We start from the raw sequence: 14605 nt of genomic DNA on the forward strand, positions 1-14605 counted from the left end.
GCGAGAACTGACGTCTTCCTGTTGTGGCAGTCTCACTTTAGCAATATCACAGGATGGATCAAACATCAGAATGCCAAATTATTACTTGACAATGAGAAATACATCTGTTCTACACACAGGGCATCTGTGTCTACACAATCAGAGAATTACCTTCTGTGGGGACAGGCCTCCGTGGCACACTAAAGCACAATCACAGAATCGAAGGCCACTTGGTGACAACAGAATTAGAAAAGGAATCAGCTGAATCCAGAATTTAATGGGAAGGCCTGAGGTAACTGGATCCATCCATCTCCTCAACAGGCAGCCTGGCTAGTGGGCCTGACTCTTCAGTTATGCTGCCTAAGGTGCCATCTCTACTCTTGGGCAATGTGAGGATGGGCACTGCCCATGTTGGTCTCTCCTCACCTTTTCTATGCTTTCACTAGTGACCAACCCTCCTGCAGATAGACACATTTCTCTTTAGAAGTTAGTACATCATGTAAGGTTTGATTCAAGTGTGAGAGGCCAGGAAGCCATTGGTGCTTACACGTGTCTCTGCTCAGCTCCATGATGTGCTAACCTTGGTGGCTCTCTCCTGGGGGGCTGCCTTTCAAAAAACTGCTTACCACTTTTGTGAGTTCTGAGGGGAGGGGACTGCTTTGCTATGGCCCCTAAGAAATGGTGACAAACCTCACAGGACTAGGATCAGGAGGGCTGGAGTATTCAGGGAAGGCTTTACAGAGAAAGATATCTGAACTTGAGTTGGCTTTTCAGAGATTCATAGGAGTTCCACAGGCAAAGCAAAATAAAGGAATTTTCGATGGACAAAGGCACAGACAAAAGTAGGAATGGGTATGGTGTAACTAGCGTATAGTGAGGAGCTGCTTTGGCTGGAATGGAGGGCTGCCATTACAGGAGAAAAGATAACTAAAGTAATGTGGAGTGGTAGGGTAGAATCAAGACTGTCAGCCTATTAAAATCACTCTTTTAATGTTAGCAACCGCCTGCTGGGAAAAGTAATCAACCACTATGTAACTGAACAAAAGGTAAACAGGCTAGCTCCAGGAATGGGCTACTATAAATATTTGAGGGTAGCCTGCTGCAAGATTTTACTTGCAGTGTTTTAATGGAACCTATCTACACAATTCCTAATACACCGGAGAAGAAAGCTGCTAAGTAAACCTGAGGAATTGACGAGATCACACTTGTGTCTTTCAGGCATGTCCTTTTAGCCCTCCCAGGGTGACTGATAGCTCCTTGAGTATGGAGATCCTATATCTCTCATCACTTCAGCCAAGAAGGAAAGGAATCAACGGTAGAATGAGAGTGACTGGTGAGGACCTCAAATCAGCATACTTTGTTGAGTTGAAGAAAATTTATTATCATGTCAACTCTGGCCTTCTTATAAACTTCACTTGTCAAAAGAGTCCAATAGCTTGTTATCAGGGATCCAATTCCATAGGGATCTCCTGGGAGTGAAGTTCCTTTTAAAAGAGTCCTGTGGGGACTTCCCTGGTGGTGCAATGGTTAAGGATCCGCCTGCCAGCACAGGGCACACAGGTTCGATCCCTGGTCTGGGGAGGTCCCACATGCCGCAGAGCAACTAAATCAGTGTGCCACAACTCCTGAGCCCGCGCGTCTAGAGCCCGTACTCCACAACAAGAGATTCCACCTCAATAAGAAGCCCGTGAAACGCAATGAAGACCCAACACAGCCAAACAAACAAACAAAAAAACCACAAAAAAACATCCTGGGAATATACTTTTCAGTAAAAGAACAAAGTGTATGTCAGTCCTCATGGCTAAAGGGAAGAATGAAGTAGTAGTAGGTGGAAAGGTGGATTTGATTCTCAGTTTCTGGGTTCTGAATCTGAATTAATTATTGTCCTTACCTCAATGAGACAGAGAATTGTAACACAAATCATCACTACTACAGGTACAGATACTGCCACGATGAGTTTGTTGTTATAGCCATACCCTGGAACTTCTTTTGTGAGCTAAAAAAATATATAACAATTTTTAAAAACAAGGAGATAGAAGGGATGAAAACTTACGATTCTTAATCCTATTCTACACGATAGCTAACTATTCTTAAACTACTATGAAACCCAATCCTTTCAGGCGAGTAGCTTCTATAAGAACAAGCCAAATTTAATGTTATTAGTCTTATGATTAGCATTTTCTTCTACAATTTATCTACAATTTATTTATCTTGTGTTATGTCCTTTTTGCGTCTACCCTAGGAATAGTGACACACGCTCTCAATGAGCAAAGTTGGAGATCACTGTCTTAGCCCGTTTCATGGCTGAAGATAAGATACTGACTAGGAGCCCGTGGTATTCCCGCTTGGGCACGTTAATGGCATGTCCTAAACTGAGTAAAAGTCCAAGTCCCATGTGTCAGGGGTTATCCTCACCTCACTTGACTCCTGCTCTTTCTGCTCACTCTGGGCTTCTGTGCTCTCACTGATATAGCTGTCAGCCTTCCACTGGTCCATATCCCATTCCGCTTTGGACACATTTACTTCTTGCTGCTTGCTGAGAAGCTTCATCAGGAGGCCTGTTCTAGAGATGAGGTTGGCACAGGCCAGCTGCACGTGGGTGTCCGAGCAGTCTATTTTCAAAGTCTGGATAACATGAGAAATGAGCCTTTGCACGTCATTGTTGGGGATGAGGGACCAGAGCTGCTGGTTTAGCTGAGTTTCAACTGGATCACCCGGGGATGCGAGCCCTGGCAAAGTGAAGCCTGTGGGCTTAGAGGATAATTCAGTGACCATGTTGTGGTGCTCCCATTGTGTTTTGTTGGTGTGTTGAACAGCTGGCATACTGTTGTCTGCAGCAACAGTAGAATGTGCAGTGGAGACGTTCCTATGGCTAGTGTTTCCAGGGCCGGTTCCTCCTGGCAGAGTAGCGTTTCCTGTAGAAATAATTGCTTCAGAAACATTTTGTGCAGTATTGTTTACTGAAGTAGTGTTTTCTGCAGAAGGGTCTGAAAGAGAAGAAGTCACTTCTCCTGAAGACGAAACAGCCTCTCGTGGAGGGGAATTTATGAGACTCCTCACGACAGGGAATGGAGGGCTTGCAAGCATCATTCTATCAAGTGAACTTTTCTTTCTGAACTTTCGACTCCCTTTTTTTTTCTTTTTGCGGTACACAGCCCTCTCACCGTTGTGGCCTCTTCCGTTGCGGAGCACAGGCTCCGGACGCGCAGGCTCAGCAGCCATGGCTCACGGGCCCAGCCGCTCCACGGCATGTGGGATCTTCCTGGACCAGGACACGAACCTGTGTCTCCTGCATCGGCAGGCGGACTCCCAACCACTGTGCCACCAGGGAAGCCCCTCAACTCCTTTTAACTTTGGGTTTTCTGTGGACCCAAGGAGACCTAATTTTATGGAAGATGTATTTTTTTTCCAGAATGTGAGATTAATGCGAAGTCCTTAATATTTCTAACAATTGCCTTTGCATCTTCGAAAACATGAAGAGCGTTGGATAAGTCTTTTGATTTGCTTTTAACCTCAGATGGGGATTTTGGCGGGATGGAGGCACAAGGCCTGCCCTTGAAGTACGGTTTCAGGGAAGAGGAGCCTGCGGCCTTGTGTTCCTTTATGAATGAAGACTCTGCATTGGAGGTCTTTCCTACCAGCTTCCTGGGCCTCTACACCACGAGAAGCTGTTTCAGCTTTCTTGGGGATGGCCTCCTGAGCTTTCATTCTTTGGCAGTGTTCGCCACAGATGGTTGGGCATTCTGTTTCCTCCTGACGCTCTCATCTCCCACTGCTTTGAGGTGCATTTTATGTATGCCCCTTGAGGACCTTGTTCACTCTCAGCAGCTTTTCCTCTGTACTCTCCATCTTTGCTAGGCTGTCTTTCTGTGGTTGGGCAGTTTCTAATTTCTTTTGAAAGATGTAGCGTGTAAACATGGCAGTTAAAAGGTTGGAACGCGTACACGTGGCAGGTGTTTCTTCCTTTTTTACCTCATGAATTTTTTCTTGAGTTTCTGCATCTAACAAATTTTCCACAAAATGGAGTTCCCTCAGTTTGTTTTCATTAGTTGAATTGTTGGGGACAGGTTTAACAGAAGGGCTCCTTGTATTGTTTATCAAAAGGCCCAGCGGCATATCTCCATCTTGTGTATTTGAAAAAAGAAGTTGAATGAATGGTAATAATGTTGATTCCACATCTCCTAGAGTTCCCTCTGAGATATAAGGCAGTATGTAACTTAGTGCACTGATAATATCACTTTTATTATTAGAGTCCAGCTGCTCATTCATGAAGCCTGACAGGCTGACAGCACTGTTAGGTGAGGACATCCTCTCTGACTCAATAGTCCGCTCAGTGCTGTTGTTCTTCTTCTGGGCTTGTAACACCTTCATCAACGATCCTCCTGCATTCTCTATAGATGTTTCTTCATCTGTCAAAAGAGAAGGGAGTGTTTTTGATCATTGAAGACTGATGGGACAGCCTTTTGTCAGTCCACAGCCAAAGAAATTAGGAATCAGTCAAAGTTTGAGTGCCACTTAGGAGAAAAAGAAACCCACACTTAAGCCTATGACTGGCAACAACAAAATGTGAGAAAGGTCTCTCTTGAAAAAGGGGCTATCTACTCAGAAAATTCTGTAGCATGAAATATAGGAACTATATTCAGGATTACTCCACTGGTTCCCAGGGGCCAGTACTCAAGAAAAGCCAAGGCTGGAAGACAAATATTCTCCTAATCAGCTGGACTCTCTGCAGATCTACTGTGACTCCTCACATTCATATACCCCATCCTGTCCTGCCTCAGAGGCACAGGAATGTGAGGCTTCCTCTCTCCACCTCTTCAGTGTGCTTGTGTTCTTGCTGCTATCACAGATCTCCACGACAACCACCACCGCTAACAGGTCGTCATCTGGACATGTCCTTCTCCAACTACCCACTGAGTCCATTGCTTAGTCCCTGCTTCTATATATCCCAGTCCCCATAACAGAAGGCTCTATACAGAAAAAAACACTATGTCCGCCCTGGCTCTTTGCTAAAATTTGGGCAGGAATCTCGGGTATAAGTTTAGAGATTTGCCAGATTGTATGCCCATGTGGAATGTTCAACAAATCAATGGAATAATACTTGAGGCCCTAAAATGTAGACGGGAAAAAGCAACTTCTGTCAGATGGCTACTTTGCTTTCAATTCATTTTACTTCTAATGTTTCCAGCTCTACTTGGGGAACCATCCAAATCTTCTGACTGTGTGAAGGTAATGTGTACCATTGTGTAGCTGGGCTTGTCTTCCAAAAGGATTAAAAGTATTTTTGGTGAGGGTCAAAGGAGGATGGAAGGGTCATGAGAAAGGAGGAGCAGAGGCTAGCAGAGAGCCCCAAACTGGGGACAGGAGATCGGGGCACTAGGGTCATAGCACTTAACACCTCTGATCTTGTTTTTTCTCACCTGTAAAAGGAGAGTAAAAATGCCTTTTCTGCCCACTTCTGGGGGAGAAGGGAGTAATATAATTAGTAAAAAAAATGTTTGGGGGAGTTCCCAGGTGGTCTAGTGGTTAGGACCCGGCACTTTCCCTGCTGTGGCCCGGGTTCAATCTCTGGTGGGGGAACTAAGATCCCACCAGCTTTGTGGCCAAAGGAAAAAAAAACTGTGTTGAAAAATCAGCAATATTGTCTTTATATAAGTGGCAAAGTGTTATTATTTATGATGTGCTCTAGATCACTGAAAGAGACCTGTATTCAAGCTACCTGGGCATGAAAGCACATTTTGGAAGGCATCAAGTTAGTGCCCATAAATCTAATATATAGAATAATAGTTGAAAGCCCCTGAGTGTTTTGTGGATAGAAAAACTTGAGATTCAGAGCAAGTTCAGAGCTGGACAGTCAAAGAAATAACTAGCTCTCCCATGCATTAGAAGGGCTTGGTAGCAGCTTCTGGTTATGGAACCAGAAACTCTCAGGCTCCAGATAGGACATAAAACAGCATCACTTGTACTCTTTATAAAATTGCAGAAACAAACCAAATAAACAAAAATATATTTACACCTGTCTTATAAGACAAACGGTACTTGAGACCTAATGTATATAAAATCAGTTTACAAACTGTGATGTACTATGTGAATAAGTTCTCATTTGCAGAGAGCACAGCATAGGATATATGGCCATTAATGTGAATTCCCTTCCCCCTTCCATTCCTTTCTCTTGTTCCTTTATATATGCAGATCAGTTACATTATGAAGCTAATAATGTAACTGAGCTATTCTTAGATTAATAATGTAACCAAGAATCTGATTTTTAGCAAGGGGGTAATTCTTAGAAATTTAGGGAGCTGGAACTCTGAATGAATGTATTAAAATAATGTAGGGCTTCCCTGATGGTGCAGTGATTGAGCGTTCGCCTGCCGATGCAGGGGACACGGGTTCGTGCCCCGGTCCGGGAAGATCCCACATGCTGTGGAGCGGCTGGGCCCGTGAGCCATGGCCGCTGAGCCTGTGCGTCTGGAGCCTGTGCTCTGCAACGGGAGAGGCCACAACAGTGAGAGGCCCGTGTACCGCAAAAAAATAAAAAAATAAAAAAATAAAATAATGTAATTACATCATTAGTTTTAAAATGTATCATCCTTGATTAAAAATAAAAAATTAAATTAAAAATTAAAAATGTATTATCCCGCAATTGAGACTCACCACAACATGTGACGTCCCTCAGGCGTTCACTGTCACAACGCAGCTTGACTGTCTCACAGACAACCTCAATAGTATTTTTTTTTTTTTTTTTTTTTGCGGTACGCGGGCCTCTCACCGTTGTGGCCTCTCCCGTTGCGGAGCACAGGCTCCGGACACGCAGGCTCAGCGGCCATGGCTCACGGGCCCAGCCGCTCTGCGGCATGTGGGATCTTCCCGGATCGGGGCACGAACCCGTGTCCCCTGCATCGGCAGGTGAACTGTCAACCACTGCGCCACCAGGGAAGCCCATCAATAGTATTTTTAAATTAGCAGAGGCAGCAGGCCCTACGGCTGGGTAAGATCCTATAAATGGAAACACAGGTAATTAAATTCGTGGTAGAAGAGTTACCTGAGTAGGTAGAAGAGGTAGGCCAAGGTCACCACAGACCAGTGCAAAAAGGAGTTCTTGGGGCATATGGACTATAGAACTGGATAGGGGGCGGTTGGCCAATTGCTGCCCTTGACTGTTGTAAATAAATATAGAGGAGGAGAGAGGTGCCCAACAGAAGGATTAGGATGGCAGTAGGTATGATATGCCTAGAAAAATGGGAATAGGGATTAGAATTGGGTGACATTGATCTGTAGTTTAATTCAGAAGTATCTCCTTCCAACCTGAAAGCCTCACTTTGGGTTGAGAGTACACAGGAAGAAGGCAGACTTCTAAGAAGAGTGTGAATAAGACTGCACATTCTGGAGTCACTTTCTCAGTTCCTATTTGTGAGGAGTAATATATTAGAAATTATTCTAGTAATAAAAAAGAATCATGTGCCTAAACAATAACAGAGATCGCATTGACCAAATCTGAACAAAAGGAACATTCCAAAGAATAACATTATCATTATAATAAGGTATAACATAGTTAATTGAAAAAAAAGCATGTGAGTTCATAATGATACTCCAAATGAAAAGTGGGGGAGCTCTTCTTTATAGAATAATGTCAGCTAATAAATGCAAAAGGAAGGATAGAATTAGGAAAGTGTTATTTTGCAACTATCAATGTAATAATCGATTCAGACAAGGATTATCATTGATGCACAGTTGGGTGAAGAGTTGTTTGAAAGTAGGATCTTCACTGATCCCAAGGATCACCCCACATAGTTTTTATCAATTGCCAAGGGGAAAAATAACTTTACAATGGAGAGATATGGAATAGACCACCTTAATCAAGTGATCAAACTTAGCACTGGGCCACCTGAAGTGATGATGTATGAAGAATACATCACCTATATAGTATTCTTCCCCAAAATGTTTACTTTGAATCTAATGAGGAAACAGACAAATACAGATTGTGGGGCAATTTACAAGACAACTGGCTTAGACTCTTCAAAAAAGCCAATGTCATAAAAGACCAAAAAATATAGTAGGGAAAAATTCTAGATTAATGGAAACACAGACATGACATGCAATGCCTAATCTTTAATTGGATCCTGTATCAAAACAAAACAGACTTAAAGAATGTTATTGGCTTCTGGCCAAGATGAAGTACAAGGGCCAACTTAACCTCCCACCTGAAACAAGGAAAAAATCAGATGGAACATATGAAACAACAGTTTTCAAGAAACTGAACCTCACGCAATAAATTTCAGTGATTCCCGAGGAGATGGGAAATAAATGAAGTGATCCCTATAATTGCCCTTACTTCTCTGAGAGAGTATCCACGCAATGGTACAGGGAAGAGAAGTCCAGACAGAGACTAGTGGGCTCCCTGACAGACGAAATGGAGATAAGAGTCTGGGAGAACCAAGGTAACTAGAGTTCACAAAGCAGAGTATCAGAGAGAAAAGAAGTGCACAGACAAAGAACTCTGGAGATATGCAGAGGGATCTCTTGAGAATTCAACAAAGTATTGGTCAGTACATCTGTGTGAGGAATAACTTGATGCCAGGAAAAGAACCACATGAAAGGATTAATAAGAAGAATAACTGGATATCACAGGGTTGTAGCAATAGTACCTGTTCCTACAAGTCAGACTGAAAAACCTCATGATACTCAGAAAGGACTTGTCTCAGTAGATGCAAATAATGAGCTCCAGACTAAAGGCTACTTGGACTCCTACCCAACGAAACTTAAAAGCTATACCTAAAAGAATAAAATTGTTTTGAGTAACCTAATTTCACCCAAAACAAAGCCCAGGCATTTTACAGGAATATAAATATACATAGCACACAATAAACTAAAACTCACAATATCTGGGATCATATGAAAAATTGCATGCAAGCATGCAAAGAAGTAGGAAAATATGACCCATACGGAGGAGAAAAGGCAATCAATCAACAATAACCCATAATCTATACAGATGTTAGAATTGGCAGAAAAGAACTTTTAAAAAGTTATTATACATGAAGAAAAGTTATTATAACTGTATTTCATATGTTGAAAAACCCAGACTAAACACTGAAAATGTTAAGTACAGGCATGGAAAATGTAAAACAGACCTAAATTGAGCTTCTAGAGATTAAAAACAATGTCTAAATGAAAAAAAATATTGCAGGAGGTTAAAGGCTAATTAGACACGGCAGAAGGTCAGTGAACATTAAGGCATAGCAACAGAAACTATCCAAAATGAAACAAAAGGAGTAACAAAACAACAACAAAATGAATAGAGCCTCAGTGACTTGTGCAACAACTTCAAGTGGCCTAATACATGTGTACTTAGAGTCCATGAAGGAGAGGAGAAATATAAAAATTTGAAGAAATAATAGCCAAAAGTTTTCCAAATTGGTAAACACTATAAACCCACAAAGTCAAGAAGATCAATGAACTTTAAGCAGAAGAAACATGGACAAAACTACACCAAGGCACAAAAAATAATCGAATTGCTCAAAACCAGCAATAAAGAGAAGAACTTAAAAGGAACCAGAGGAAAAAATTATACACTACATACAGAGGAACAAAGATAACAATGACAGCAGAATTCTTGCTTGAACAATCGTAAACGAGAACTCAGTGGAATAACATCTTTAAAGTAGGGAATTGAATTCTATCAAGCTAGAATTTTATACCCAGATCTGTCAAAACAAAAGCAAAATAAAGACTATCTCAGACATACAGAAGCTGAAAGAATTCATTGCTAGTAGACTTTCACAATAAGAAATGTTAAAAGAAGTATTTTTAAGCAGAAGGAAAAGGACACCGGATTAGGAATATGGATGTATATAAAAGATTAAGAATACTGGATACATACAACAATGAAGACCCAATTCAACCAAAAATAAATAAACAAATTAAGAAAAGAAGGGAAAAAGCATATAATCATTGCAATAGATGCAGGAAAAGAATGAAAACATCTAACATACATTCCTGATTAAAGAAAAAAAACCAGCCCTCAGTAGACTAGGAATGGAAGGAGACTTCCTCAACTTGATAAATGACTTCTACAAAAAACCTAACATCATACTTAATGGTGAAGGACAAAGTACTTTCTCACCAGGATCAGGAACAAGGCAAGGATATCTGCTCTCATTGTTTCTATTTGACATTGCACTGAAGGTTCTAGCCAGTGCAATAGGGCAACAAAAAGAAAAGACATATTCAGAATGGAAAGGAAGAAGTAAAACTATCTTTATTTGCAGATAACATGATTATGTAGAAAACCTGATAGAATCTACGAAAATGCTACTGCAACTAATAAATGAGTTTATCAAGTTTGCAGGGTACAAGATCAACATACAAAAAGATGAATTTGTCTCAACAAACAATCAGAGATCCAAGTTTTAAAATGCTACTTATAAAAGAATCCAACATATAAAATACTTAGAATAAATCTGACAAAAGACTTGCACACTGAAAACTGTAAAATATTGTCAGGGGAAATTAAGAAAGACCTAAATAAATGGAGAGATATAAAGTATTCATGGATCAGAAGATTCAATATTGTTGAGACATCAATTCTCCCCAAATCGATTTATACATCAAAACCCCAGTAGGCTTTTCTATAGGCATTGACAAGCTAATTCTAAAATTCATATGGAAATAAAATTTAGAATAACTAAAACAACTTTGAGAAAGAACAAAGTTGAAGAACTAACAGTAACTGATTTCAAGGATTATGAAGCTACACCTTCAAGACATTGTGATAGTAGTGTAAAGATAGACAAAAAGACCAAAGGAACAGAATACAAAGTTCTGAAGTAGAGAGATGTGGAGAACTGACTTTCAGGTTCAAAGGCATTTCAGTGGAGAAATGATAGTCTTTTCAACAAATGATGCTGGAACAACTGAATATCCAGGTGCAAAAAGAAAAAAAAAAGAACTTCCATCTAAACCATATACAGAAATGAAATCAAATTGGTTCAAAGATCTAAATGTAAAACATAAAACTATAAAACGTCTAGAACAAAACAGGTGAAAAATTTTATGATCTTGAGTTCGGCAAGATTTCTTAGATACAACACCAAAAGCATAATGCATAAAAGAAAAAAATAGATAAATTAGACACTATCGAAATTAAGAATTTCTGCCCTGCAAAAGACACTCCTGAGAGAACGAAAAGATGAGTCACAGAATGGGAGAAAATACTTAGCAACTTACATATTAGATAAAGGACTAATTTCCAGAATATATAAAGAACTCTCAAAACTCCAGAAAAATATAGATAAACGATTCAAAGATATACAGATGGAAAATAAGCATATGAAAAGATGTTTGACATGATTAATCATTAGGGATGCTACAGTGAGATACAACTACACACCTATTAAACTATCTAAAATTAAAAATACTGAGCATAGCAAATGTTGGCCGCAACGTGAAGAAAATTCAGCTCTCATACACTGCTGGTAGAGATGTAAAATGATCAAACCACTAGGGAAAATAGGTATTTCTTAAAAACCTAAACATACACTTACCAATGATGCAGCCATTCTACAGGCAGGCATTTACCCAGGAGAAATGGAAGTATACATCCATACAAGACTTGTACACAAATATTCATAGCAACTTTATCTGTAATAGACAAAGACTCAAACAACTCAAATGTCCATCAATGGTCAATACATAAATGGTGGTACATCCATATAAAGGAATGCTATTCAGCAATAAACAGAAATGAATTACTGATATATACAACAATATGGATGAAGATTAAAATAATCATGCTGAGTTAGAAGCCAGTTAGAAAAAAGTATACACTGTATGATTCCATTTACATAAAATTCTAGAAAATGCAAACAGAGAGCAGATCAATGGTTGCATGGCGATTGGGAAGTGCAAGGAACGATGGGAAGGAAGAATTACAAAGAGACATTAAGAAACTTTCTGAGGTGATGGACATTTTGATTTTCTTGATGTCTTCATGGTGTGAATGTATGTGTGTGTGTGAACACAGATTATTGCATGTCAATTATACCTCAAAATGCTGTTAAAAGAAATGATATTAATAAGAGAGACAATTGGGGAAATTTGAATAGCAACACTTTATTAGGTAATATTATTGTGTAGGAATTTAATTTCTTCAATACTGTGTATTAACAGTAGCATCGTTACACAGGGAAATAATTTTTAATATCCAGAGAGGAGGGCATGTAGCTGACAAGAGAGGGATCGCAATTGTGGCAGATGCTGTGGGACGCTGAGGAAGATGAGGCTAGAGCAGTGACCAATGCGTGACGGCACGGTGAAGACAGTCATTTGTCAGGTGACCTGACAAAGACGGTTGGAACAGACTGCTAAATGCAGGGCCGTTTCCGCATACTAATCTCATGCAATCCCCTCAACTAGCCTTGGCGTAACAGAAAGTTTCTATTAGCTTGCCATATTGGAGGGGGGATGGCACAATTTAAGGTGCAGTAAGTTAATAAACTGTGTAATAAACTGTCACAATAGGGTCCTACAGAAATCGTTTTTTAAACTGCAAAATATAAAGCTTGACCCTTCCCTCACAACATACATGAAAATTAACTCAAAATGAATCATAGACCTAAATGTAGATATACAACTTCTGGAAGAAAACGTAGGAGAAAATCTTTGTGATTTTGGGTTAGACAGTGGGGTCTCAGAGAAAGATTTCTTAGATTAAGACACAAAAAAGCAGAAACCATCTAAGAAAAATTGCTAAGGGACTCCCCTGGTGGTTAAGACTCCGAGTTCCCAATGCTGGGGGCCTGGGTTCGATCCCTGGTCAGGGAACTAGGTCCCACATGCACGCCTCAACTATGAGTTCGCATGCCACATCTAAGAAGCCCATGAGCCGCAACTAAGGGGCCCATCTGCCACAACTAAGACCCAGCACAACCAAATAAATAAATTAAATAAATATGAAAAATTAAGAAAAATTGCTAAATTAGAGTTCATCAAAAATTTAACACTTCTAGTTTTCAGAGACACTTTAATATAATGAAGGTAAGTCACAATCTGGGAGAAGATATTTACTAAACACATATCTGAGAGCAAGGACTTTTTCCATTGCTTTTTATATAAAGCACTCTTAAATCTCAATATAAATATCCAACTAAAAATGGATTTGAACAGACACTTCATTTAAAAAGATATTTGCACATGAATAGACACTCAACATCATCAGCTATTACAGAAATGCAAAATGTGGCAAAACCCACGAGATTCAACTATACACCTACCAGAAAGGCTAAAATGTTTTTTAAAAAACAAATATAAGGATCAGGTGAAGATGTAGAGCATCCGCAACTCTCATAGACTGCTTGTGGGAAAGCAACATGGCACAGGCACTTTAGAAAACAGTTCAGCAGTTTCTTAAAAAGTTCAATAGGCACTTAGCATATGATGAAGCAATCCCACCCTGAGGTATTTTACCCCAAAGAAATGAAAACATATGCTCACACAAGACATATGTTCACACACACATGTGAGGGTTTTCAGAGGCTTTGTTCATAACAGCCAAAAAAACTAGAAGAAACTCAAATGTTCATCAAACGATGAATGCGTAAACAAACTGTGTATCCACACAACTAGAATACTGCTCAGCGCTCAAAAGGAATGAGCTACTACTGACAGGTGCAACAAAACAGATGAATCTCCAAAGAGACTGGCTAAGTGAAAGAAGCCAAAAACAAAAAGCTACATACCACATGATTTCATTTATCAAATATTCTGGAAAAGGCAACATTATACGGACAAAAATCAGATTGGTGGTTGCCAGGGGCTGGTAGTGACAGGAGGATGGATTGACTACAGAGGGACATGAGGGGTCTTTTGGGAGTGCAGAAGATTTCTTTACCTCAAATGTGGTGGTGGCTATAGAACTATACGTTTGTCAAAACACATCACACTGTATATTTGAAAAGAGTGAATTTTGTTAAATGAAAATTATACATAAATAAACCTGACTTAAGAAAATAATCAAACAAACCTAAAAATACATTTGAGTGAAAATCAATGTAAGAAAATCAACTTACAGTGTTTCCAATTCAAGGGTCATCATGAGGATGCTTTCAATTGCTGTGACACTTGTGCTGTTCCCATGTCTCTGAAGGAGAAGCCCAAACATGCATGATATAAAACCCAAAGACAAAATTTCTAAACTGAAAAAGATACTTAACATGTGATTACTTCCACTTTGGCTTCTTACTTGCCATAGATGATAATTCCAAAGAGCTCTTTTTGAAGAAATTTAAATTTGCATCATCAAATTAATGACCTTGGTGCTGAACAGTACAATCATTTTCTATTATCCTCACTTCTCATTTTCAATTGCATCTACCTCTTTTGATCACTCTTTTTTAAAAAAATAATGTACCCCTTATTCCTTTTTGCTTTCTTGGATAAATACTATTCCTATATGCATCTTCATGTTCCCTATCTATATGTGTTCTTCAACACTGTTCTCATCCTCTGCTGGCTCTCTTACCCATATATATTCTTTCTTAATCCTTTTCTTTGCCAATAACTCTTATTTTCAATAACCCAGTTAAAATCTAAATTATGACTGTTTAGCAAAAGTACTCAATTTTTGACGAAA

At 39.7% G+C, this 14605-nt stretch overlaps 1 protein-coding gene across 1 annotated transcript; it reads right to left on the reverse strand.

Moving 5' to 3' along the window:
• Positions 1-1784: 1784 nt before the first annotated feature.
• On the reverse strand, positions 1785-3687 carry LOC308610395 (leucine-rich repeat-containing protein 37A3-like; the record flags this gene model as incomplete). The annotated part of the gene is made up of 3 exons (XM_081259546.1): positions 1785-1975; positions 2395-2990; positions 3618-3687. 3 exons carry the CDS (start codon positions 3685-3687, stop codon positions 1829-1831), a joined length of 813 nt encoding a protein of 270 aa, XP_081115672.1. The 3' UTR covers positions 1785-1828.
• Positions 3688-14605: the final 10918 nt, after the last annotated feature.

The sequence above is a fragment of the Mesoplodon bidens genome (genome assembly GCF_964165515.1).
Source record: "Mesoplodon bidens genome assembly, contig: HAP1_SCAFFOLD_183, whole genome shotgun sequence".
In the NCBI taxonomy this organism is placed as follows: Eukaryota; Metazoa; Chordata; class Mammalia; order Artiodactyla; family Ziphiidae; genus Mesoplodon; species Mesoplodon bidens.